This window comes from Schistocerca cancellata, chromosome 6, assembly GCF_023864275.1.
Source record: "Schistocerca cancellata isolate TAMUIC-IGC-003103 chromosome 6, iqSchCanc2.1, whole genome shotgun sequence".
Classification (NCBI taxonomy): Eukaryota; Metazoa; Arthropoda; class Insecta; order Orthoptera; family Acrididae; genus Schistocerca; species Schistocerca cancellata.
Genome location: NC_064631.1, coordinates 409449207 through 409473736, shown reverse-complemented (window position 1 = coordinate 409473736; position 24530 = coordinate 409449207). Strand labels below are relative to the sequence as shown.

The 24530-nt window shown below is 42.2% G+C and overlaps 1 protein-coding gene across 1 annotated transcript; it reads right to left on the bottom strand.

The window, feature by feature from the left end:
* Nucleotides 1-1311: 1311 nt before the first annotated feature.
* On the bottom strand, nt 1312-5555 carry LOC126088355 (uncharacterized). The gene is made up of 4 exons (XM_049906492.1): nt 5497-5555; nt 2500-2948; nt 2292-2410; nt 1312-2133 (listed from the first exon to the last, which is right to left on the bottom strand). Exons 1-4 carry the CDS (start codon nt 5553-5555, stop codon nt 1312-1314), a joined length of 1449 nt encoding a protein of 482 aa, XP_049762449.1.
* Nucleotides 5556-24530: the final 18975 nt, after the last annotated feature.

Below are 24530 nucleotides of genomic sequence, written 5' to 3'. Positions count from 1 at the left end.
TCTGTTGAAGCTGTAATTGTACTGTGCAAAATATTTCAAAATTGCAATGAAGGAAGGATTTTTGTAAAGAAACAAAGTGGGTTTCAATTCCTAACCTGACCTGGATCTCCTAGTGAAACTTATATGCAGAATGGTTATTTTGAAAACTGCAATTAAGGACAGAATTTTTGTGAAGAAACTCAGAGGTAGGTTGTGATCCTTTCTTGGCCTCCACAGCTCCTTGTGTAAATTGTATTGTGCAGACTATAGTTTATTTCAAAATTGAAATGTTTGATTGCATGTCAAATATAGTCTATCAGACATATTAGCTGCCATTTCCCGTGTTATCCTCCAATAAAAAACATTGCCTACATATTGCTACCTTCCAGAACAAAATAGTGAACATAAATTGCCAAGTATTGTGAATACCAATTTGCAGTAATGTTGGAGGAACCTGTTTACATTTTGATTCCTCAAATAACTTAAATGCAGTTGGGCCAGTGCCATTATGTCACTTTGTACTGTCACTGACTACATCTACAATTTCTGTAAATAAAATAGTATACAGTTCTCCAAATGTGAGATTTTATACAAGACAAGAGCGCCATAACGTAAATGGAATATGAATGAATATTCTCCTGTTTCTAAAAATGTGTTAAGGGTTGTAAAGGAATAAGCATACAAAACACACAGTTCACAATTTAAAGGTATTACACAAAGGTAAGATGAGTTCTGTAAAGAAACCAAACTACAGAAGATTCCTTGTCCGTTCATCATAATTGTTAATTTGTAAATACATTATTCATTAATAGTTGATTTCATAGAATACCCTACTGCACCACAGCATACCATACACATGATGTTCTATCTTCTGTGCAGCTGTAATTACATTGAGTGCCCATACATTATGGCTATGTGGAACAAAATTAGGCACAACTCTTGTCAAGTAGTGCAAGCTCCAATTCTTCTGATCTTAAACTGAATTTCACTACTTACTAACACGCTTCTTTGCAGATATTGATAGGCTTTATACTTCTTTTCACTGCAGCCAATCTTTGCAATTTAACATTAAGTAAATAAGTGTTCAACTGGTCCTGCAGTTGCATGTTAAAAGAAAATTACTGAGAAACTTTACTATAGAGTCCAGGAACATGTATGTAATGTCAGAAATCAGTAACTCCAAAAACATGCTTAGGGCCATATAGAATGTAGTGAAATGAGTACTGGGGCAGCCCAGCCACAGAAAAGAACATCACTATTGAACTTAACGGAAAGGCTATAAATGATAAGTCGCAGGCAGCAAATATATTTTCCAAGTCTACAGTTTACATTTTAAATGTATCTGTACTGCCAAGGTACTTCACCTAATGGCGATACAAAGTAATTCATGAATTCTTCACGAATTGCTCTAGTATCGTGAGAATTTCTGTTACATTGCCCTGTTTGAATGGGGATTAAATTGTGTGTTCCTTGCTCTTCATTCCTCCATGAGGCCCCTATTACCTCACCATTCTGTACATCCTCTACATCAAAATTACTTCGGTTTGCATAACTGCCATCTTTCCTGTCCATTAAGAAATTGTGTAGGGCACATATAGCTGAAACTATTGTCACTGTTTTTTCAGGACCTAGTAACAATGGACGCCTCAATATCCTAAACCGTTGTGCAATGTGTCCAAAAAAATTTTCCACAACTCTTCTGGCCCTCGATAACCTGTAATTAAACACTCTGTTCGGACCCGGCTGGTTATGGAATGGATAGGGCTTCATTAAATATGACCTCATTGGCAATGCATCATCTGCAATGATTACAAAGGGGGTGTCCTTTTCTCTGCCAGGAAGTGGTTTTGGCAGAGGAATGTCAAGATGTCCTTGCTCCAAGGCTGAAGATAAGAAACAGGTACTGAATACACCACCATCTGAAACTCTTCCATTGCAGCCTACATCCATGTATAATAACTTGTAACTGGCATCTACAAGTGCCAATAATACAACACTGTGGCAATGTTTATAATTATAATAATAGCTTCCACTGTCTTTTGGAGCTTGCATCACAATATGCTTCCCATCCAATGCCCCAATGCAGTGTGGAAAGTTCCAGTTCTCTTCAAACCCCTTTGCCACCTGCATCCACTCGCTTGTTGTTTCAGGAGTCTAGAAACAGATGATGTGTGATTATTACATGTTCTATTTAATTAGCTAGTCACTATCCATTTTATGAGCATTAGAAAAAAATTTTTATAAGTATATCATTCTGAAAAATGCAGTTTATTTCAATAAAAATTTAGTTTCATTGTTGTGTTTTCACATACCTTCAAATAATTTTCCCTTTTCAACACGTCAAAAATGGCTCTACATACGTCAGGTACGATCAGAGAAATCGTGCTGACCGGAATACGAAACAAGTACATCAGGGACTTGTATGAGTCTCCTACAAAGAAAAGATTTTATAATTTAAACTTGTTTTCGTTCTATGTTTCACACAAATAAACGAAAAGGCCTATTTTATTTGTAGCTCACCTGTAGCTATAAATCGTAGAGTGACAAGCAAATGTTCCTTTGCTGAAATAGCAGTACGGAACTTTGTGTCTCGTTTTGATATGACGGGCGCTATTAATGTCAACACACACTCCAGATCATTTGAGGACATTCTGCAAAAGTTTTCAAACGTATCCATGCTCTCGATACTAAGTTCTTGCAAAAGGTTATTATAGGCACCATATTGCGATCTTCTCATTATCCACTCTCTAACCCAAATACTTCTCTTTTTCTTTTTCACGTTTTTCATTACAATCACAAGAGCTGCAGCATATCTCACACGCCTACTTGTCATTTTATACTTCGGCAGACACTCGTAGTGGTACTGAAAGCATATGTAAACAGTATCTGCAACTTGTGGACGCAAGTTACTTGCCAAAGAAACTTGCGGAAGAATCTTGCTTAATTCTTGCGTTGTAGTGTAAACACAGCTGCAAGCGGATCGTAATAACTTGCAGCAATAATTTCTGCAAGCGACTTGCTAGTGTAAACCCAGCTTTAGTTAATGAAAATCGCTTCATCAGCTAATTTTCTTTTATATATATAGAACATTAGCTGCCGAAGCGATTTCATTAAATAACAATTTAAAGTCATCTCTAATGGAAAGCAGAAAAATGAAATTGTTTATGACATTATTAGTCATGTAAGGGAAAAATCCTAATGAATAAGAAAAACAGGGTGTATTTATTTATTTATTCATTCAAAAATCTTTCCAAATTGTGGAACACAGGATCAACACAAAACAAAACCGTAACACAAGAAAAAAAAATACAGAACTATTTCAGTAGATACATAACCTTTAATGTTATCAACAAAAGAGCTTGCACTACTTGGAGTAGTTGCAATGTCTTGTTTCAAGTCTCTTGCATCCCTAATATTCAAAAAACTCTGCTCCTGAATAGAAATAATGATCTAATAAGTATACCCTTGTGGTTTTACAAAAGACTGTGAATGATGATGTGATTTTTACCTTATATGGAAGACTATTGTAATTTTGTATACCACTGTTCGTTGTGGACGTTTTGTAGGCTGATGTTCTTACAGACTAGAAACGAAACTTTTCCTTTTGTTTTGAATCGTGCTCATGGACATTAAAATTTTCAATTATGTCTTTTAAATTATTTCTAAAATACAGGGTGATTACAATTAAAGTTAAGCTTTCAAACTGCTGTAGGAATAACAACACTGGTCAGAATGATGTCAAATTGCAACGGAATATTATCGGAGACGGGGGGAAACATATGGCAGAAGAAAAATAAATAGCTACAAAATGTAGCGGTAGTTGGCGCTGTAAGCATCCTAATTTAATAGTGGTTGACTAAAAATGACAAATGAATTATAAATACATCCATACATCAATTCCGAAGACGTATATTTGATGTTAAACAAACTGTACTACTCAGTGTGCATGGGTGTACAGGTCCGAGTCCGTTAGTTACGTAAGCTCATCCACCATGGCAAGGTCATATCACATCAGATGGGGAAAAATCCCATTTTAATTGTCTTGAAGCCAAAAAGCATCGCTCACATCGGTTTTTAATGGTCCTGAGGCCGCATAAAAAGCATAAATTACATCAGTTTTTAATTATCCTGAGGTCAAAAACTGCATAAAAAGCATCAATCAAACTCAAATCGCATTATTAATTTCCTTGTTCAATATGCTGTCCACCGTTTTCTGCAACAAGTTGAAATCGAGAAACATCATGTTCCACAATTGTTCGAAATGTTTCCAGGGTCACGTTTAGAATACATACCTTAAATACAGCTAAGTTTGCAATCGGTACACTGAACACAACATCTTTCAGATAGCCCCACTGCCAGTAGTCACACTGATTAAGGGTGATTGGGACAGCCAAGCTGTAGGGAAATGGTGGCTGATAATTCTAGCATTTCCGAAATGGCGCTTCAGCAGCTGCTTAAATGGATTTGCAATATGTGGAGCTGGTCCATCTTGTATAAAAATGATCCTATCCACGCTGTGAGAGAGCTGAAATGACGTGGTTGTGCAAAAGACACTCACAGCGCTTACCAGTGATGGAACAGGTAACCGGACCAGAAGCACCTGTCTCTTCGAAAAAATATGGCCCCACGATAAATGATGCCCTAAACCAACGCCACACAATGACCTTTTCAGGACGAAATGGTACTGGTTATTTTGTGTGTGCATTTTCCGTTGCCCATATTCGACAATTCTGTGTATTGACATATCCTGTCAGATGGAAGTGGGCTTTGTCTGTCCACAAAATCTTCCACAGCCAATCATTGTCCACTTCCATGGAAGTAAGAAATTCTAAAGCAAAGCTCTCTCTTGCTGGTAGGTGAACAGGAAGCAACTCGTGCACGTGGGTAATACTGAATGGATAGCAAAGAAGGATGTTTCATAGGATTTTACGCACCTTGGCCGCGGATATGTTCAATGTTCGGAGAATTATCTATGCACTACACGTTTGCACACCACTATTCGTCTCCTCCTGCACTGCTGTGGCCACCGCTTCCACTGACGTCGAATCAATTCGTTTCCTCCCTCTACCAGGTTGCACACCAAAAGAACCCATCTTTTCGAATTTCTGAATGATTCTCTCCAGACCCACGGCAGAGCCCTTCAGTGTCCGGAACTTCTGCAGTGCGACGTGTGCATAGTTATCATTGATGTAATATAGCTTTACAAGCAGAGCGCGGTCTTTCATTGAGACAGTCATGGAGAACTCGACAGACGCGAAAGGAGGAAAGCCGTGTACCTGGCGTGTTCATGCCAACTTCAATGGGTCGTATGCATGATAGGTTTCTTCATTTACATACTCTAAACATGTAGCGCCATCTATTGATCAATTTTCACACTATTTTTTTTTATTTCTTCTGCCATACTTTTCCCCCCTTCTCCGATAATATTACATTGCAATTTGATGTCATTCTGACCAGTGGTGTTATTTCTACAGTGTTTGGAAAGTTTAACTTTAATTATAATCCCCCTGTACTTACAGAGTTCTAGTATTCACATACAGTGAAGTAGAAGAATTGATGACTTTTGAAAGAGGCATTTGTCGAGTATGTTGCATTGCTGTTACAGTTATTTCTGGGTTAATAAAATGAGTAAACTGATGGTGTACTACCCCAAAATATAATTATGTGTGATAGGATGCTATGGAGTTTAGCAAAGTAGGTAATTACGACAGTGCTAAAACTTGTTACAACAGAGGGTAATCACAGACTGTAAAAAATTATATTTAGTGTTCCATTTATTTTGTACATATTTGTATGTCATTTGAAGTTATTTTAAAGCCATATGCCTAAATACTTTGTTTGCAGAGCAGATGAAATTGTGTTTGGGTTTATTGTCACATTGGTGTTGCATGCATCACTTTTTAAACAGAATTTTAGGTTTTTTGTATTTTTTGGTGTGTATTGGTAGTTTATTCGTTGCAAACCATCTATTTAGTTGTCCTGTAATTTTATTTATAGCTGCTTGTTGCTGATGTGGAGCGTTTCCTATAATAAGGATGCTTGAGTCATCTACAAAAAAAAGTATTTGTTTGTGACTTAATGTTTAGCCCTAAATCGTTTATGTACAGGGGAAAGAGAATTGCTCCAAGAATGTATCCCTGAAGGACTCCTTCATTTCCAGAGTTTCTGCATCTGAGAAATGTACCTTAGAATTTTCTTTAGTTTGTATGTTATTTGTATTTTCTTTTTCCTGTTGTCAAGTACAATGTGAATCATTTTAGTGCAGTGCTTCTAATGCCATATACTTGGAGCTTGTCCAACAATATATTGTGGTCCAGTATGTGTAAGGGTTTACTTATGTCTAAAAAAAATATCAGTGGCACTTTGTTATTTGTCCACCATTTACAGGAAATTCTGTATAAAATCATAGATTGCACTAGTTGTTGATTTATTTTCCTGAATCTATGCTAAGTATCAGTGATAACTTAGTTTTCCACTAAAAATTTCTAACCTCTCATACATAACTTTTTCTATGATTTTACAAAAGCCTGATAATAAGGTAATTGGTCTATAGTTCTCTGTATTTGATTTGTCTCCTTTCTTACGAATAAAAGATGAATTGACTATATCTGCAAGAAGCAGTGAATTTTTTGTGATCCATTGTTTTATAATACAATCAAGAATACCATTAATTGCTGATGACAATTTCTTAAGAGTTCATGCAACACCAATGATTTCATCTGGTGTTGTTCCACAAACATAGATTAGAGACGAACATGACTGCACTTCATTTTTCTGCTTCTTTCTAGCACCTATTTTGTCAGTGACTATTAAATTTTTGGTGATGTCTGCATGGTAACATCTGAAAAGATTTGCCATTGGTTTTGGATCAGTTAAACTCTTGTTCTCATGGTTCAGAGTACTATTTTCCTTTTTTAAGGGACACTTTATTTGCTCTCTTATTTACCATACTGCTTGGCTTTTATTTGCTGACTATGTTATGAACCTATCATTGCCTATTTTTTACCTGACACATCATTCTTTTGTAGATTTGAATGCATTTCTGAATGTAGCTGTTCAGAAGCGGGGGTATGTTATCGCGTTATATATATCTGTGTAATTCTCTTTTCCTCATGCTTGAGATTCTGGTACCTGTTGTTATCCATCACATTGCTTTTGGAGTTGTGCCTCTTATTATTGATGTTTTGAGAGGAAATGAGATCTCAAAGTAATCACTGAAGATGCCAGAGATTTTCTCAAGTTTTTTTGCTAGATAATCTATTTGTAAAACTTCTTCCCACATTTCTCCTCATAATAGGGAATTGAATGTTGCTATATTATATAGTTTCATTATCACTAAGGCCTGTACTTATAAATTTTGCAGTACATTTTGTATCTGGAAATAGTTGATCCATGGCAAAGGCAGCAGTTTTGTGATTCTTGTTGGGGTTTTATAGTCTGTTTTAAATTGAAATACCTATGAGGTTGAGCAGTAGCTCTTTTCTTTTTTCAGTTCCAATAAAGTCAGTGTTGAAGTCCCCAGACAGCTCTATTGATTTCTTGTGTAGATGGAGTGTGTTTAGTACATATTCAAGCAGATTTAGGAATGACTCAAAATTTCCATTTGGGAAGTGGTAAAACACACTACAACTGCATTTGCCTCACTGACTTCAATAAGTGCCAGCTCAAAGGCGCTTTCGACATTTACATGCTGAAACATATTATCAGATTTATATTTTAGACCTTGTTTCATGAAAATTACAGTATCTCCGTTTTTATAACTGTTTCGACAGATATAATTTGCTAGTATGTACCTAGTATAGAAAAATAGACAATATGCTGAAAATTTAGCCAGTGTTCTGTAATGCACAGAGCACTGATAAAGTGGAGTTCTGTATTCAGTAAAATCTCTACCTCTAAAGTTTTATTTGTTAGTAACTGAATACCTTAATTGCTGACAAAAAGAGTTTTGTTCCTGTAGTTTATTTAACAAGCAGTAGTGATTTTTGCATTAGCATTAGAGTCCTCTAAGTGCATTTTTATTACACCACTAATTTCATTCTTGCTTACTACAGATTTATCCATAAAAAATCTTCTGTGTGGGAGCTTGGAGTCTTTTTCTGAGTTGCTGGAGTCCGAGTCTTTTCTTCCAATGAACTGTAGATCACTTGTGCATAAAAGGGGGATGAATGATGTGTCGTTATCACGTATTGTAGGGTGGCAATAACACACTTTAGATGCCGTTTATAAATTTATTTAGCACTGAAGTAAGCGAGAACACCATGGCAGTACGAAAGTTGTGTGCCGAGACAGCACAGAAAAAAGGTACTGCAAAGATGCTATTGTCCAAAGATATGTCGCTTTACGCTGGAGACGCCACAGAGCTTGCTGCCCCCGCACCCCCCCCCCCCCCCCCACACCCCATGAAGCACGGAGCATGGAGCACGGCAGAGGGAGAGGGAAGCTTCCTCACTCAAACTCACTATCCTTGTGCTAGCATGCCACTTGAAGACAGCGAGAAGTGGGCATGTCGGAAACCATGCTGCCAGAGTCTCGTGCATTGAACAGCTGCAAAGGCAGCACAACGTCACTGGAAGCGTCTTTGGTTTCGGGAGGTGGAGCGGCAGCGACGTCAGGCAGATTGAAAGTATCGAAAAGCGGGTCAGAGAGGGACCATGCTGGTTTTAAGAGGTTAACGGAAAGTGTTTGAGGTCGTCCATTTAGATTAATTACGAATATATTCACCCCACGATGTAAGATGTAGTGCAGGCCCAAATAAGGTGGTTGCAATGCCGCACACATTGAGTCGTTGTGCAGCAGCATGGATTCACATGATACAACGTCCTTGTGGGCAAACACTGGTGGTGTGGAATGAGGGTGAGGCAAAGGGGTATGCAGGCGAGCAAAGTGCGCACATACCTATTCCACATGGGCCGGAAGATCGATGGTGGCAGCTGGCGGTGCATCCTCCATGAACTCTGCTGGAAGAAGGAGGGGCTCATCACCATCAGCGATGCATTCAGATCTTCCTTATGGGCAGAGCAGATGCCGCGTAAGACCCAAGGAAGGGCCTCAGACCATAACACACCATGGTACATGAGCGTGGCTTTAAGAATTAGGTGTCGCTGTTTGCCTGCGGGTGATAGACCATGGTGGTGGAATTTGGCTACACCACACAGCACACACAGTCGAGCAAAAAGGGTGGGTTCGAACTGTCATCGATGATCAGTAGTGAAGGAAATATGGCAGCCGAACCTCATGACCCACACGGATAAGAAAGAGCGAGCGATGATCTCTGACATAATGTCAACGAGAGGGACTGGCTCGACCCAGCGAGTTACACAGTGGATCATAGGTAATATGTATTTGTAGCCCTCGAAAGGGGGGAGTGGCGCAACCACCTCAATGTGGACATGCCGAAGCCGACCCCTTGGAATATTAAACTTGCCTAGTGGAGGCTGTGCATGTCTGCCGACTTTCCTACGCTGGCATGGGACACACGCACAGGTCCAAATGCCGCAGTCATGCCACACACCAGGCCACATGAAGTGTTCAGTGACCAGCTTCGTTGTGGCCTGCATTCTGCTGCGGGCCAAGTTGTGTAACGCACTGAAGATCCCGCGCCAAAGAGCGGACAGTACCAAGGGTCGAGGAGTGCCCGTAGAAATGTCACGAAGGACTGGGGTCGTCGACCCGCGATGACTCGCGGTCCGAAACCAATTGCTGTGTATTGATGTCTTCAGTTTGGAGCTGGGAAAGGTCAAGTAAGTTCAAGGGTGTGGTAAGCAACGATATACAAGATAGATAGTCAGCTACAACATTCCCCGTGCCGCAGATGTAGCAAGCATCCAAGGAATGTTGACAAATATAGTCTACACTCCTGGAAATGGAAAAAAGAACACATTGACACCGGTGTGTCAGACCCACCATACTTGCTCCGGACACTGCGAGAGGGCTGTACAGGCAATGATCACACGCACGGCACAGCGGACACACCAGGAACCGCGGTGTTGGCCGTCGAATGGCGCTAGCTGCGCAGCATTTGTGCACCGCCGCCGTCAGTGTCAGCCAGTTTGCCGTGGCATACGGAGCTCCATCGCAGTCTTTAACACTGGTAGCATGCCGCGACAGCGTGGACGTGAACCGTATGTGCAGTTGACGGACTTTGAGCGAGGGCGTATAGTGGGCATGCGGGACGCCGGGTGGACGTACCGCCGAATTGCTCAACACGTGGGGCGTGAGGTCTCCACAGTACATCGATGTTGTCGCCAGTGGTCGGCGGAAGGTGCACGTGCCCGTCGACCTGGGACCGGACCGCAGCGATGCACGGATGCACGCCAAGACCGTAGGATCCTACGCAGTGCTGTAGGGGACCGCACCGCCACTTCCCAGCAAATTAGGGACACTGTTGCTCCTGGGGTATCGGCGAGGACCATTCGCAACCGTCTCCATGAAGCTGGGCTACGGTCCCGCACACCGTTAGGCCGTCTTCCGCTCACGCCCCAACATCGTGCAGCCCGCCTCCAGTGGTGTCGCGACAGGTGTGAATGGAGGGACGAATGGAGACGTGTCGTCTTCAGCGATGAGAGTTGCTTCTGCCTTGGTGCCAATGATGGTCGTATGCGAGTTTGGCGCCGTGCAGGTGAGCGCCACTATCAGGACTGCATACGACCGAGGCACACAGGGCCAACACCCGGCATCATGGTGTGGGGAGCGATCTCCTACACTGGCCGTACACCACTGGTGATCGTCGAGGGGACACTGAATAGTGCACGGTACATCCAAACCGTCATCGAACCCATCGTTCTACCATTCCTAGACCGGCAAGGGAACTTGCTGTTCCAACAGGACAATGCACGTCCGCATGTATCCCGTGCCACCCAACGTGCTCTAGAAGGTGTAAGTCAACTACCCTGGCCAGCAAGATCTCCGGATCTGTCACCCATTGGGCATGTTTGGGACTGGATGAAGCGTCGTCTCACGCAGTCTGCACGTCCAGCACGAACGCTGGTCCAACTGAGGCGCCAGGTGGAAATGGCATGGCAAGCCGTTCCACAGGACTACATCCAGCATCTCTACGATCGTCTCCATGGGAGAATAGCAGCCTGCATTGCTGCGAAAGGTGGATATACACTGTACTAGTGCCGACATTGTGCATGCTCTGTTACCTGTGTCTATGTGCCTGTGGTTCTGTCAGTGTGATCATGTGATGTATCTGACCCCAGGAATGTGTCAATAAAGTTTCCCCTTCCTGGGACAATGAATTCACGGTGTTCTTATTTCAATTTCCAGGACTGTATATGGCAGAAACGTCGTGGCAGAAGGTCCTTAGTTGGGTTGCATGGCCGGCCACAGTGTCCGAACAGTTCTAGGCGCTTCAGTCTGGAACCGCGTGACTGTGATGATCGCAGGTTCGAATCCTGTCTCAGGCATGGATGTGTGTGATGTCCTTAGGTTAGTTAGGTTTAAGTAGTTCTAAGTTCTAGGGGACTGATGACTTCAGATGTTAAGTCCCATAGTGCTCAGAACCATTTGGGTTGTGTATCGCGTCCATGAGAGGGTTGTGGTCCGAGTAGACTGTGAAAGGTCACCCCTCGAGGTCACTCCAGTAGTGTTTGATTGCCTCATAAGCCGCGAGAATTTCGCGGTCGAAAGCGAACCACATACACTGGCTCTTAGATAGTTTCTTCGAAAAGAAGCGGAGCAGCTGAGTGGAGTCGGCGGTGTGCTTGTAAAACAGCGCCCACAGCTGTCACTAGTATCAGTTGTAATAGAAACACAGGACTCAGGATCGGGGTAGGTGAGTGTGATGGCTTTGGGAAGGACAGTTTTGAGACTATCAAATGTGTCGAACATGGGGTTGGTCCAGTTCAACTTTTGTTTCCCCATGGTATTTTTGCCAGAGAGGGCGTCAGTGAGGGTCGAATGGGCAGAGGCAGCCTGAGGGATATGGCATCAGCAAAAGTTTACCATACCCAGAAAATGATGGAGTTGAGCATAATCTTCAGGAAGAGGCAGGGCGAGAATGGTTTTGACACGAGAATCCGTTGGTCGGAGACAGTATGGCCTAGGAATGTAACTGATGTAGAATAGAGTTGAGATTTATTGTGGTTGACCACCACGCCATTGGCCATGAGGACCAAATGGACAGCATCGAGGTGAACCTGGTGCTCCTCAGCAGAGGAGGAAGAAATCAGAATGTCGTCGAAATAAGAGAAAACAAAAGGCAGTGGTAGCAAAATGGAATCAATGAACCATTGCCACGTCTGCGCAGCATTTTTCAAGCTGTAAGGCAAGCAACAGTATTCAAATAGGCCGAAGGGTGTGATGACGGCCATCTTCGGACTATCCAGCTTGAGCATAGGGATTTGGTGATATGCCTCTGCACACGAAGCTGGGCTGGCAGTTGTTGTGGATTCCAGCCAGACTATGCTTGTCTTAACAACAATTGGGCAATGGCTGGCAGCCACTGTTTCTTCTCACAGAAGTAGCAGAGTAGCAATGCACCTGGAGTGCTTACAACAATGAGTTCCTTGTGATGTTCAAGGCAGTGAAATACTTCCGATCATCTGCAGAAGCCCATCCTTTCATGATTTTGACTGACTGCAAGCCCCTAACTCACACATTTCAGAAAAACAAAGACAAGTAACTTCACATCAATTACAGCAGTTGGAGTACATATAGCAGTTCTCAACAGACATTCACCTTATTTCCGGAACAGACAATATCATCGCCAGTTGCTTGTCCCATGCTTGTGGCATTAGCTCCCTTCCTGTGAAAATTGAGGATGTTGCCGAGGAACAGGAGAGTGACAAACAGTTGGATAGCCTCTACCACGCCACTTTCAGTGGGCGACAACTCGAACTAGTGCCCACTCTGCCCACTCTCGGCTCTTCCCATGAGACTTTGTCTAATGTTTCAATGGCCACACACTAGTCATTCCTGGAGAAATTCCAGTGCAGTGATTTCGACCACGTCCATGGACTATCACATCCTAGCATTAGAACCACTGTGTTCCTCATAGGTCCATTTTTGTGTAGCCAGGAGTATGAAAAGATTGTTGTCAATAGCCCACACCTGCACTGCATGCCAGAACACTTACGCACCCTTGATGTGACATGCCACATTGCACATGTCCATGTTGAAATTACGGGCTCGCTTGCCCCATCCCGTGGCTAACATTACTTGATGACTATGGCCGACAGCTTCACTCACTGTCTGGAGGCAAAACCTATAGTGGACATCACCGCTGGGACCATTGTCACTGCCTTCATGGAAACATATGTGGCGCATTACAGTTGCCTCAGTCACACCACAACAGGTGCAGCCACTAGTTTGATTATACACTGTGCTCGACTGTGTTGTGTGCAATTACACAGAACAACCACCTACCACTCAGCATCTAACGGGATGGTCAAGTAGCTGCATTGAACACTGAAAGCCTCCCTAGCTTGCCACAACACCTACTGGATAGAAGCACTCCCATTAGTGCTGTGTGGGCTGCGAGTAACACCAAAAGACGAGATTAGCACTTCACCGGCTGACAATGTTTATGGACAGTCCCTTGCCATCCTCCTTGATTTTATGGAGGAGGAACTTCCACCCCACAATACTTCAGCCTCATCATCTGCAAAATATCTGCACACCGATATGGCCCATTTCTGACTACATGCACTGTCTTGGCATTGCGTTGGCAAGATATTATGCATGCCAATCTAAAGTGCTGTACACACATTATTCCACACATGGCTGCTATGTGTACATGCTGCCAGCTGTTGTCGTACCACCACATGGGCCTTTGCCCAACCCCACATAGCTAGCCAGGTGGAACAATGGCCCAGCTGTGCTTACCACAGGCGGTCAGGACACCCCTTCCAGAGCCAGCAGTGGACTACATTAGGCCCACGTGCTGCCGCATCCATTTCAAACGCCTGTGCTGCATCATAAAATACCCTGCCATGTGACACAGCTCGCATGTGCCCCAGCCACCAACCAGGTTACAAGCTGGTCCCATCTACTGTCTAAACACCCTGTCTCCAGTGGGCCACATCATCAGTGCATTATCTCCAGTGGAACTCTGGAAGCGACCTCCCACATAACAGGCTTCTTGTCCATCGCAGCTCCTGCTCCTGCACCTCCACCAAATTGGGTGTTGAGGCTGGATTAACTTCAGTCCCTATTTTCCATGTTCTTTCCCATCAAGCTCCAGGAATCACCCTCTGCACTGCTAGGCTTGTGCATTGCAGATCCAGGATCCGCATTCCTGTCACAAGAACACTTTATGTAGCCTCCTTGCCTCTACTGTGCCAAAGCATAGAGGCCAAATCGAATCCCACACCATGATTCCACGACTATATGTTTTTGTGAATTCTGAACAATGCAACTCGTGAATGTTGGAACATGCTCGTTACTCTGTGTTTACAACCAGTGCTGCCTGTCACTGTTGTCAATAGCCACCAGCATAAGATCATGCAGACTGTGCATCTGCCTGATCCCGCCCACTGACTTCAAGCACTACTGCTCAATCACCACTGACTGGCCCACTGCAATTGTGCTTGTGCTGACATCACAACAAAGAATGCAAAACCCTGAGAGAGGACGAGTTACTTTCTCACGTATTTTCCGCATAAGGAAAATTATTAAAGATTTTATTACAACCTGACGGATCTTGAGTGAGACTCTAGAAAGTTAACGGACTGAGAGACGTTTATGGAGCCTGGTAGGGCCCTAAAAGCATGCGGTATTTTTACATTTCTTAGCTCTTACAAACAGCATGTTGGGAGTTGAAAGGATTGGCGGCGAGCCCATCCCTTATTAAATCTTGCTGGACAGGCCCACAGCTGTACATGACAGACAGGGCAGCCCCTTATCAATACAGGTTTCCTGGGCTGGGGCGACGGTCTGAAGGAACACTTCTACACAGTGATATCGTAAACCGGGCATAGTGTGCAGAGCCACATGTAATAAAAATTCACAAGTTTTCATGTTCACTGAAAGTACAAATAGGCCAGTAAACCATTCATCCTTGCTGTCTCAGTTGTATAAGAAAAATCCAACGTCTGAGAAACGTTTGGAGACTCTTTATTACACCTCATAGCTAGGACTAATAAGCTCCAAGGCACAGGCGATTTAAATACAGATCTTTAAGACTATATCTGTTTGCTTGTTGCCATGGGAAGTGCCACAACTTTGGAGAAAATCGTCTCTTCCCCCTCTGCGAAAACTTGAAAAAGCCAGTAATTGGCGGTTTCTTATTTTTCCAGGGATGCAAATTTCTTAACTCTTCCCCTGGTTCGACATGAGTTTGTGTTGTCGTGTGGGAGTGGAGATTTAGCACCTCTAGAGCCTTGTGATTGGATCAAGATAGTGTCGTTTGTGCACTTTACGGGAAAACGGAATTTTTTTCTGGAGAGGAACGAAGCACTCAATTGCGGGACTTCAGTCTGGAAAGCACTTCTAGTCAAGGCTTTGGCATGTGTGGTTGGTACTTGGGACCTGTCCTGAGGCTGACTTCACTTACAAGTAGTTTGGACTGGAGAGCCTGTGGTGAAGTTCTTACTGTACCGACAGTGTGACTTCAAATGTCTCGGACTGCTCGTTTGCCAAGGGCACACTTATTCGTTTTTGGTTTACCAGTCTTGACGTTTGGTATCCTTGTGCGCTCTGTCATATAAGTGAGCCAAACTGGTCCTTGGTACGACCAACGAATGGGTGTCACATACACTGAAATGTACTTTGATTTCAGGGCTCTGGTAGAAAGTAAATTGCGATCCATCTGCTTGACTAGACCGTAAAATTTTTGCATTTCTCTCGTGGCCGCGATCGATTCACAGGTGCCTCCTGCACGTCTCACCTCCGCCACACACGTCTCGCCAGCTACAATTTACATCGCTACATGAAGCAAACAGGGTAACATACTGCCACTCCAGCACTATCAAGGCATACAGATCTCAATCGCCACTTGCCCTCAGCTGCACCTATATAGAGAAACTTCAGTAGATTTGATCAATCAAAGTCTGCTCAACGTCAGTTCAATCCGGATTGCGTCATCCACATTTTTAGGGCCAGAGTTAATCCGTCTTAGCCAACCCAGGATCCTTGTCCAGTGTAGTCTTAAACCACCTGTTAGTTGTTCACGGTATTCAATCAATAACTTATTTATCATAATTTATGTCTTTTTTTAGAAATTGAATGTTGTTTGTACACTAAAATTATGCCAACACAATCAATCATTTAAACAGTCCCCACCAGCATTACCTTTCAAGCCAAACACATGTTGCACAAATCAGCTGTAGGCTGGACACCAGAGCTTTCACAGTGCTCCAGGGCTCTGCTCTCAAAGAAGGGATCTGTGTGGGAACTATACTACAGGAATGCGTGAAAAGGCCATAGCTGCTCACAGTCAGTACAAGCTAACTGCCCATGGTATGTGTCAACATGCAAACTTATCGATAGTAAAATTCTGGCAATGTGTGTGGCAAGAACAGGTGCGAGTCAGCAGAAAACAACAGCAGTGTGATCTGAACCACTGTACGTTACAGAAGCGTTTCCTGGATTCCGTTTCTGTGAACCGTGCACCAAGTGGGACTAGCTTAACACAAACTCGTCAACGGCATGTACATAAGTTTATTTGGCACTCTCCATTCGTTTTCGTTTTCCTTTTTGTCGCATCCATGAAGTGCATGACACCCCACTATCATGAAAAAAGTTCTCTCCATTCCTGTCAAGTGTTCATTGTTCACCCACAGTCATGTTCTCAGGTGATGTGCTCAATACTGAGAAGTGTTCAGGATGGTGTTCGAGTGGAACTATTGTGCAAACACTTTACTGCGATCACTAGTTAGCAGATATTGCAATTCAGATTTCGTTTTTGTCATTTGTTCATTTACTCTTTAGTGTCCAATAATAGCAACCGAAATCGATCTGCAAAATAAAGGATTTCAGTCTTCATGACCTATGCTGCCACTTATCCAAAATGCATTGACAATAATATGGTCCTGGTGCACACGGTTCTCAATGGAATTAGACATCATGAATATTTATGGCAGACATGAGCTTCATCAGTTCCCTTCACCACATCATCAATATAGCATAGTGTGTGGGTGTAACAATAAAGGCGACTCAATGCATCACTGACATGTAAGTGGCAATACCAACTTGTTTTCAACTTCGCCATGTTCCTCCAAGGCCCTTTTCAATGCTTTTATTCCCTCCAAGAAAGCAGTTTTAATTGTATTGTGTGGAACGAAATATGATTCATGAGAATAAAGTTGTCATATAGGAAGATAGGCAACTGTATTTTCAAGGCCATTTCACTGCACACATCAGCTAATTCATTTTATATCAAAATGAAGGTAGTTTTTCCCTATATATCTGAGGACATATGGAGCGATTGTATAATTTGGTGCACTGGAAGTTGAGCACAGGATACCTTCTCTACTATTAAACATTCCAAGGGCATTTTTCTACTCCTGTTATGCAGTGGCACCTTTTGTGCCAAGAGCATTGGTTCTTGTAGAATTCATCACTCTTAAGCAGGTGTGTTTATAGTGGTATGAGAATTTGTATAATTTGCGTTATTAATTGTTGGTCATTTATTTGTAAAATATACATTTGTAGTCGAGTCTGTGTGAGGTAACGAAGTGGCACAGGAGCAACAGCATCATTGGGTGTGCTTCCACCATGTAGTAGTAAGGGTTCTCAAAACATTAAGAATCTGGTCACTATTTTCAATTAAATCATTGATATGAGCCGCCCATGTAAGTTTGCTGCCCAGCATCATTCCTATGTGTCAGACATTTGCCCTCACCTGTCTAACTTTATCTTCCACTTGTATTAAACAGTGTGTTAGTATGACATCTATGAGTCATATATTCAGCTTCATCGTCACACTGTTTCTGATGAGCCACTAGCTTAAGTTCTTTAACAGTGACTTAAAATTATTTTCACCTTCCTGTAGTACTGCATGGAAGGTAAAAAGAAAATGTCAGCTGCAAATTGAGTGATAGCAAAGGTCATACCTGTTTAAAATAAATTTAGCAGAAGAGACCGACAAAACTATTGTCCAATATCCTTGATATCCCTTTGTTGTAGAAACTTGGAATATGTTCTGAGCGCAAACATAATGATGTATATTGAACAAAACGACTTCCTCCACGCCAACCACATGGCTTTCGAAAACATAGATCATGTGAAACCCAACTCCCACTTTTCTCACATGATATCCTGAAGCCGATGGATCAAGGCAGTCAGTTAGGTGCAGTATTTCTCGATTTCTGAAAAGTATGAACACACCTACACTTATTATCAAAAGTACGATCATGGGGTATCAGACGAAATATATGGCAGGATTGAGGATCTTGATAGTAAAGACACAGCATGTTATCTTGGAATCTTATCGACAGATGTAGAAGCAACTTGAGGCGTACTCCAGGGAAGCGTGTTGGATCCCTTAGATATTCATATTGTATATTAACGATATTGGGGAGAATATTAATAGTAATCTAACCCTTTTCACCGATGATGTAGTTATCTACAACAAAATACAGTCTGAACAAAGCTGTAAAATATTCAATCAGATCTTTCTAAGATTTCAAAGTGGTGCAATGATTGGCAACTTGCTTTAAATGTTCAAAAATGTAGAATTGTGCACTTCAAAACACAAAAAAACATTGTATCCTATGAATATAATATTAGTGAGTCAGAAATGGAATCTGTAAAATCATATAGGTACTCTAGGTAACACTTAGCAGAAACGTGAAGTGGCATGATCACATAAGCTCAGCTGTGGGTCAAGCAGGTTATTATCCTACCATCAGGTGGTCTGTGGTCGTCCCCTCTACACTAGTGTCTAAGAAATGTGGAGTTTGGAGGTTGTATGGGGACTACTGTGCACTTTACACCAGGACTGTGCCAGACTGCCAGCCAGAAACTTTGTTGCAGGATTATACTTATGCTTTATATGGAGCTACTATGTCAATGTCCGCTGGACTGTACGAAAACTTACAATCAAACTCCAGTAAGAGAGGAGGACATACCAAAACCGGCTACCATCGCTACATTTAGGTTCTTTGAAAGTATGTACATGATCTTTGACTTATGGAATGCTGCTCAGACATGGCAGCAGTTTATCGATTCGGTTCTGCAATGCCTGTCGTTTTGCATACCTGGATCATATTCTTAACTTTCCTGCCATTGAAGTTTGCAAATGTTTAGAGCAGTACAATGTGGTTGTGAACAGTTAAAAATGTGTTCGGGCAATCTGAGATTATCTTCCTGGGCCACCAAATTTCATCTGTGGGCTCCCTACCGCCACCAGAATAGATCAAAGCCATCCTGCAGATACGAAAATCGAAGACCATTAAAGAATTACACTGGTTTCCGGGATGTTGAATTTTTATGACCAACATCTACCACATTCAGCAGTACGGTCTGCAAGTTAGAAACAACACCCCAGATGAGTCGATTTATGCAATGAGCTCCAAATTTGAAATCGCAAAACAGAGTCTGATGAATGCTGCAACTTGTTGCACACCCCATGCTTGATGCACTCTAACATTAGTACAGGATGTGAGACAGCCAGGTTATTGCTGCAGTGTTGCAACAATGGTCAGATGACTCATGGCAACTGCTTACAGCAGTCACACAAGCTGTCACCATCACAGCAGAAGTGGAGTACCTATAATCGTGACCTTCTTGCTATGTATGAAGCAGTTAAGTACTTTTGACCACAGTTAGAAGTAAGAGAATTCAACATCTACTCTGACCATAAACCGTTGATGTATGCCTTCAAGTGGAACAGGTATAACCACCTGGAATTCATTGCCCAAATTCAGCTCAGATATCAAGCGCATATTGAGTATTGACAATGTAATTGCTGATTACCTCTTGCATGTCAACAGTGTGTCACATACCTATGGTGCAATGTTATGAAGTGTCTCGCCACATGCATGCGCCTGTCAGTGATTTGCCAGATATAGCGTTACGTTTCACGCAAATGCACATGATAGGACGACTGCTTCCATCAAAAAGCCAGTTCTACTTACTAACTACAATAGATCGTTTCACTCATTGGCCGAAAGTCGTGCTAGTGGGTAATGTTCCCGCAGAAACATTAGCTTCAACTTTCATGTCGATGTGGTTAGGTAGGTTTGATTGTACTCCGCACATTAAACCAACCACAGACCACAATTTAAGTCTGATTTGTTCGTCCAGCTTGGAATAATCTGTAAGTATGTGCACCATAGAATCACCTGCTATCATCAGCCAAGCAGTGGCGTGATCGAGTGATGACAGCATTGCTTCAAAGCTGCACTTATGGGTCATGACGCCAACTGGATGACCACACGTCCAACAGCTCTCCTTGGTAAGTTCCACTTACAAGCCAGACATGAATTCCTCCATAGCAGAACTGGTTCATGGGAAGCATTATGCCTCCTGGGAGAATTTATTGACGTGAATTTTCTGAAATCATCATCTCAATATCATCCAGACTTTATATAATGTTTGCAGCACCGCAGAGAACACATCTGCCCTCACAAAGCCTCTAGACATGGTACACCATCTAGTTATGTACATCATGAATTGGACAATTGCTCGTACGTAATGCTGCGTATGGACTGATTGAAACCACTGTTACACTCTCCTTACACTGTTCTGCACCATGTCGTAAGAAAAGGTACACGAATGCTATGAGGCTAATCTGGAAAGTAGGGTAGTAGTGGGACAAAGAGATGTCGCCCTACTCCACATTGTTGCAAAATTTATTCAAGATGGCGAATCCAAGATGGCGGCATTAGATGTAGCAATGTCACAATGACATCATGGTGGGAAGTTCAAATTTTGGCGGGAAAATAGGTCAATTGGGATACCTCCACTAACCATACCCCCTTCACTTCCTTCCTCCATCCCCTCCCCCAGAAAATGGTGGGAAGTTCAAATTTTGTTGGGCACCTGCACTAACCTAAGAAAATGACAGGAAAGTAAGTCACTTGGGCTACCTCCACTAACCTAAGTCATCTGACCGCCACCTCTTCCTTGGAATTGGTGGGAAAAGGAATCAACCTGTGCTGGGCTGTTGAAAAGGATGGACATAAGTATTTATTTTGCATGCAGTCATTATTTCAACAATCTGAGGCAATAACTCCATCCATTGTGTTCACCATGAATTTTGGAGTCCAACTGATCTAGTACAGAGTACCACTACCAGAGGGCGCTGTCGTCCTTCCATGACGAAATTCAATATGGCGGTCTGTGAGGAAAATGGCTGAGTCCTTTTGACTCGGCCTGTTCTGGGCTGCTGGACAGGAAACACTGTACTTATTTTGGAACAATTTATTTAGGGATGGATTTCATGTAGTATATTTATTACACTGATATAAAACACTCACCCTGGCGCGATTGGGGTCACAGTAAATAGACTACAGATCTACAAACTACTCGTAAATCAACTAAATAGTCAGTACACTGATGTACAGACAAGCAAACAACTCGTAAATTGTCAAAATAATGCAAGTAAAAGGCTCTGCCAACACGATTGCTAATCGTCAACTGTCGAAATTATGTATTGCACAGCCTGCACACCTGTTCACGAAATAATTAACCCGACACTAAAACAACATGTAAATTGACAAAAGTAATGCATGTGTAACGCTATGACAACATGCACAACGCTTAAATAGCTGAAAATAATGCAGTGCACAAACTCTCGTTGCAAGTAAAAAACGCTTTTGAACTATCGTCAACAGCAGCACATCAGCAAACTATTCCCTACAAAGGTCGCAAGGCATGCACACTGGACGGTGCACTCATGCCGGTCACATACGGGAGACGTCTCTTGGCACCGTGCACATGTTTACCATTGCTGGCGCGATGCCTCTCTACCTGCGATCCAGCGAAGATCTAATTGCTGAGCGACTCACCATTGTAGGCGCAGATAAAAGGCTGTCCGTGTTATACTGACGTCACAGGTCTATGTAAATAATAGCCAAGTCTCTCTCTCTCTGAAAGCGCTGTAAAAATCCTTTGCAATGCTTCCCAGAATAGCTTAGGGTGCATTGATCCTAGTGATCCTAATGGGACATGCAAGATGTGTCTAGCCATGCACATGTTTACCTGCCTAGCTTGGCTGACACATCGCCACAAAATGTTCACATAGCCACTCACCATCACTGGCACAGCTAAAAGATTCTCAATGTTATACTGGCGTTAAAGGGCTATGTAAATAAGAGCCAAGTCTACCTCTCGGAAATAGCAAAGTGCCACAGAAATAGATAACAGTCGCTTTTGTAAGAGCTTTCGTGATCTCTCAGTTTGTCTGCACGGAAATTTTTGCCCTGAGAGAACCTGATTACGAAAATAGCCGACAAACTGATATTTCCTCTCACAAATACTGATGTCGGTGATGTAACAGAATCCATATCATTCTTATAATTTACAAAGTCATCTAAGGTGGTTCTCACGTATAGAGAACCAGCAAACGTGTCTTCCACTCATCTTTTACCTGCTACAAGTGCACACCACAATCGATGTTCTCTCAACTACATAAAGGCGCGAAATGTGCAGAAGCAGTCAACTGGGCAATTTACATGAGGGGGAATAATGGTCCAGTGCAAACACACTTCAATATTGAATCTTCACAAATTTCCATGTGATCACGACAGCTGTCTAACACATACTAAGTATTAGTTCGCTATTCGGCCTTCTAGAGGTCGACACAGTTATCTGTAACGCTGGAAATGCATATCCTCCTATTTCCATCTATTGTACTATAATTTTTTTCCTTGTTTTGTTACCTCAAGATATGACATTTTTGTGTCTTTATATATTGTAATTGTTTTACTATTTGTGTATATATATACACACACACACACACACACACACACACACACACACACACACACACACACACACACACACATATATATATATATATATATATATATGCATTTATGTCGATGTATAATTGGTTTGTTTTGTGAATATTATTTGTATTTATACTCTGGGTCTGGCCTAGGGAAAACTATGCTATCGAACGAATACATCAATAGGTCGTGTGGAGAACCAAAGTGTTTAGGATCTTTGGTAGTGTAAACTCTGTCGCATGGAGTGCGGGCAGAGGAGAGTCTGGCTGGGGTAGTGCGGTTGAGCAGGTGAGTTGTGTGACGCTCCCGCGAGTTGCCGCGCTTTCGGGGTTCGGCAGCATGTAATTGCGCTCGACTTGCTATGATAGTTTCTGACAGTGTCGCGGGCGGGAAGCATTAGCTGGCGCACATCAAGAGCCCGTTTCGCCTGGTGAGAAGAAGGCGCGCCAACATCGAGCATCAGCAACACCGATGGCTGACAATGAGTGACTTTCGCCACCTCCTCGATCGACGGCTTCAAACCTTCAATCAACCAACAAGGAAGACTGGAAGCACGTAAAGTTTTAGAACTGTATGGCAGACCTCAGCTTTTCAAACTGTTCCATTTTCATAACTAAAATTACAGCAACTTAGCATGAAAATTTGTTGCTCATTGTCCCAATTGCATTACCAAGCAAGGTCCATTCCTTTTCCGGAATGAACCAGAGTGTCGCTGAAATTCAAACACCAGCATTAAAGTAATATCATTCCATTTCACTGCGTTAATTTCAAAGTTCAGTTAAAGTATTCATAACTGGCTACAATATTTAGATTACACAAGCACAAATTAAGAGTGCGAGTTTTGTTACCTTATTTTAGCTTACCTGTGACTGCAGCTCAGCTCGGTATGTACTAAATTTTGCTATCATTAATTGTTCAGAATCATTTAATTCAATTTCAAAGTTAAATCTCTTATTTCTAAATTGCGTAGATTCAAGTAGCTTTTGAAATGATTGTTGAGGTAGCCCAAGACTAACCGTATTTTACTGAATTTCGATGTGCTTCAGAAACAAAGCTCACTGTTAATTTCAGTCACTAAATTAGCTTTCAATTTTCTGGTTTTATTAATTCTTTTGCTAAATTAAGTCAGAGTGTAGCGAAATTTATTACTTCTGACAAACTTTCAGTTTTCACACAACACGTGTCAACCTTCAGTTGCCACGCTTCTAGTTGCAATTATATGTGTAATAACCTTTCTTTTTCAGTTATTATAGTAGTTGTCCATAGGACTGGCGACCGTAATTTTCCCCAAATCTCAAATATCTAAGTAACGCCAATTAATTGTTAACATAACGACCGCACATTTACTTTCTTTATTAATTTTACCCTTTTCTCAAAATTAATTTCCACCAATTACATTTGCATTTTTCCTTTTATTTAGATGTAACCCTTTCCTCCCTCTTTACCAACAAATTAACTTCGGTGACGATTGCTTTTCCCAAATTTCCAGTAGGTACACGCGGTTTAATTTTTCACTGTCATTAAGGTCGATAAGTGAGGGGGAGGTTAAATAGCTACATTCATGCATCCCAACAGGCCACTCGATTCAGACAGAGCTTACTGTTAGCCGGAAACATGAATCATTTCCACCACAGACCACTGGCGCTGTGAGCCACGCACAATCAGACAAAATCATTAAAGGAAATGGGCCACATATATATTTTCTCTGTA

Coding starts and splice junctions, on each gene's coding strand:
- LOC126088355 (XM_049906492.1), bottom strand. CDS start 5,555: ATGCCTCTTTCAAAAGTCATCAATTCTTCTACTTCACTGTATGTGAAT. Junction 2,411..2,499: donor TCTACGATTTATAGCTACAG/GTGAGCTACAAA, acceptor TTTTCTTTGTAG/GAGACTCATACAAGTCCCTG. Junction 2,134..2,291: donor AAAGGGAAAATTATTTGAAG/GTATGTGAAAAC, acceptor ATCTGTTTCTAG/ACTCCTGAAACAACAAGCGA.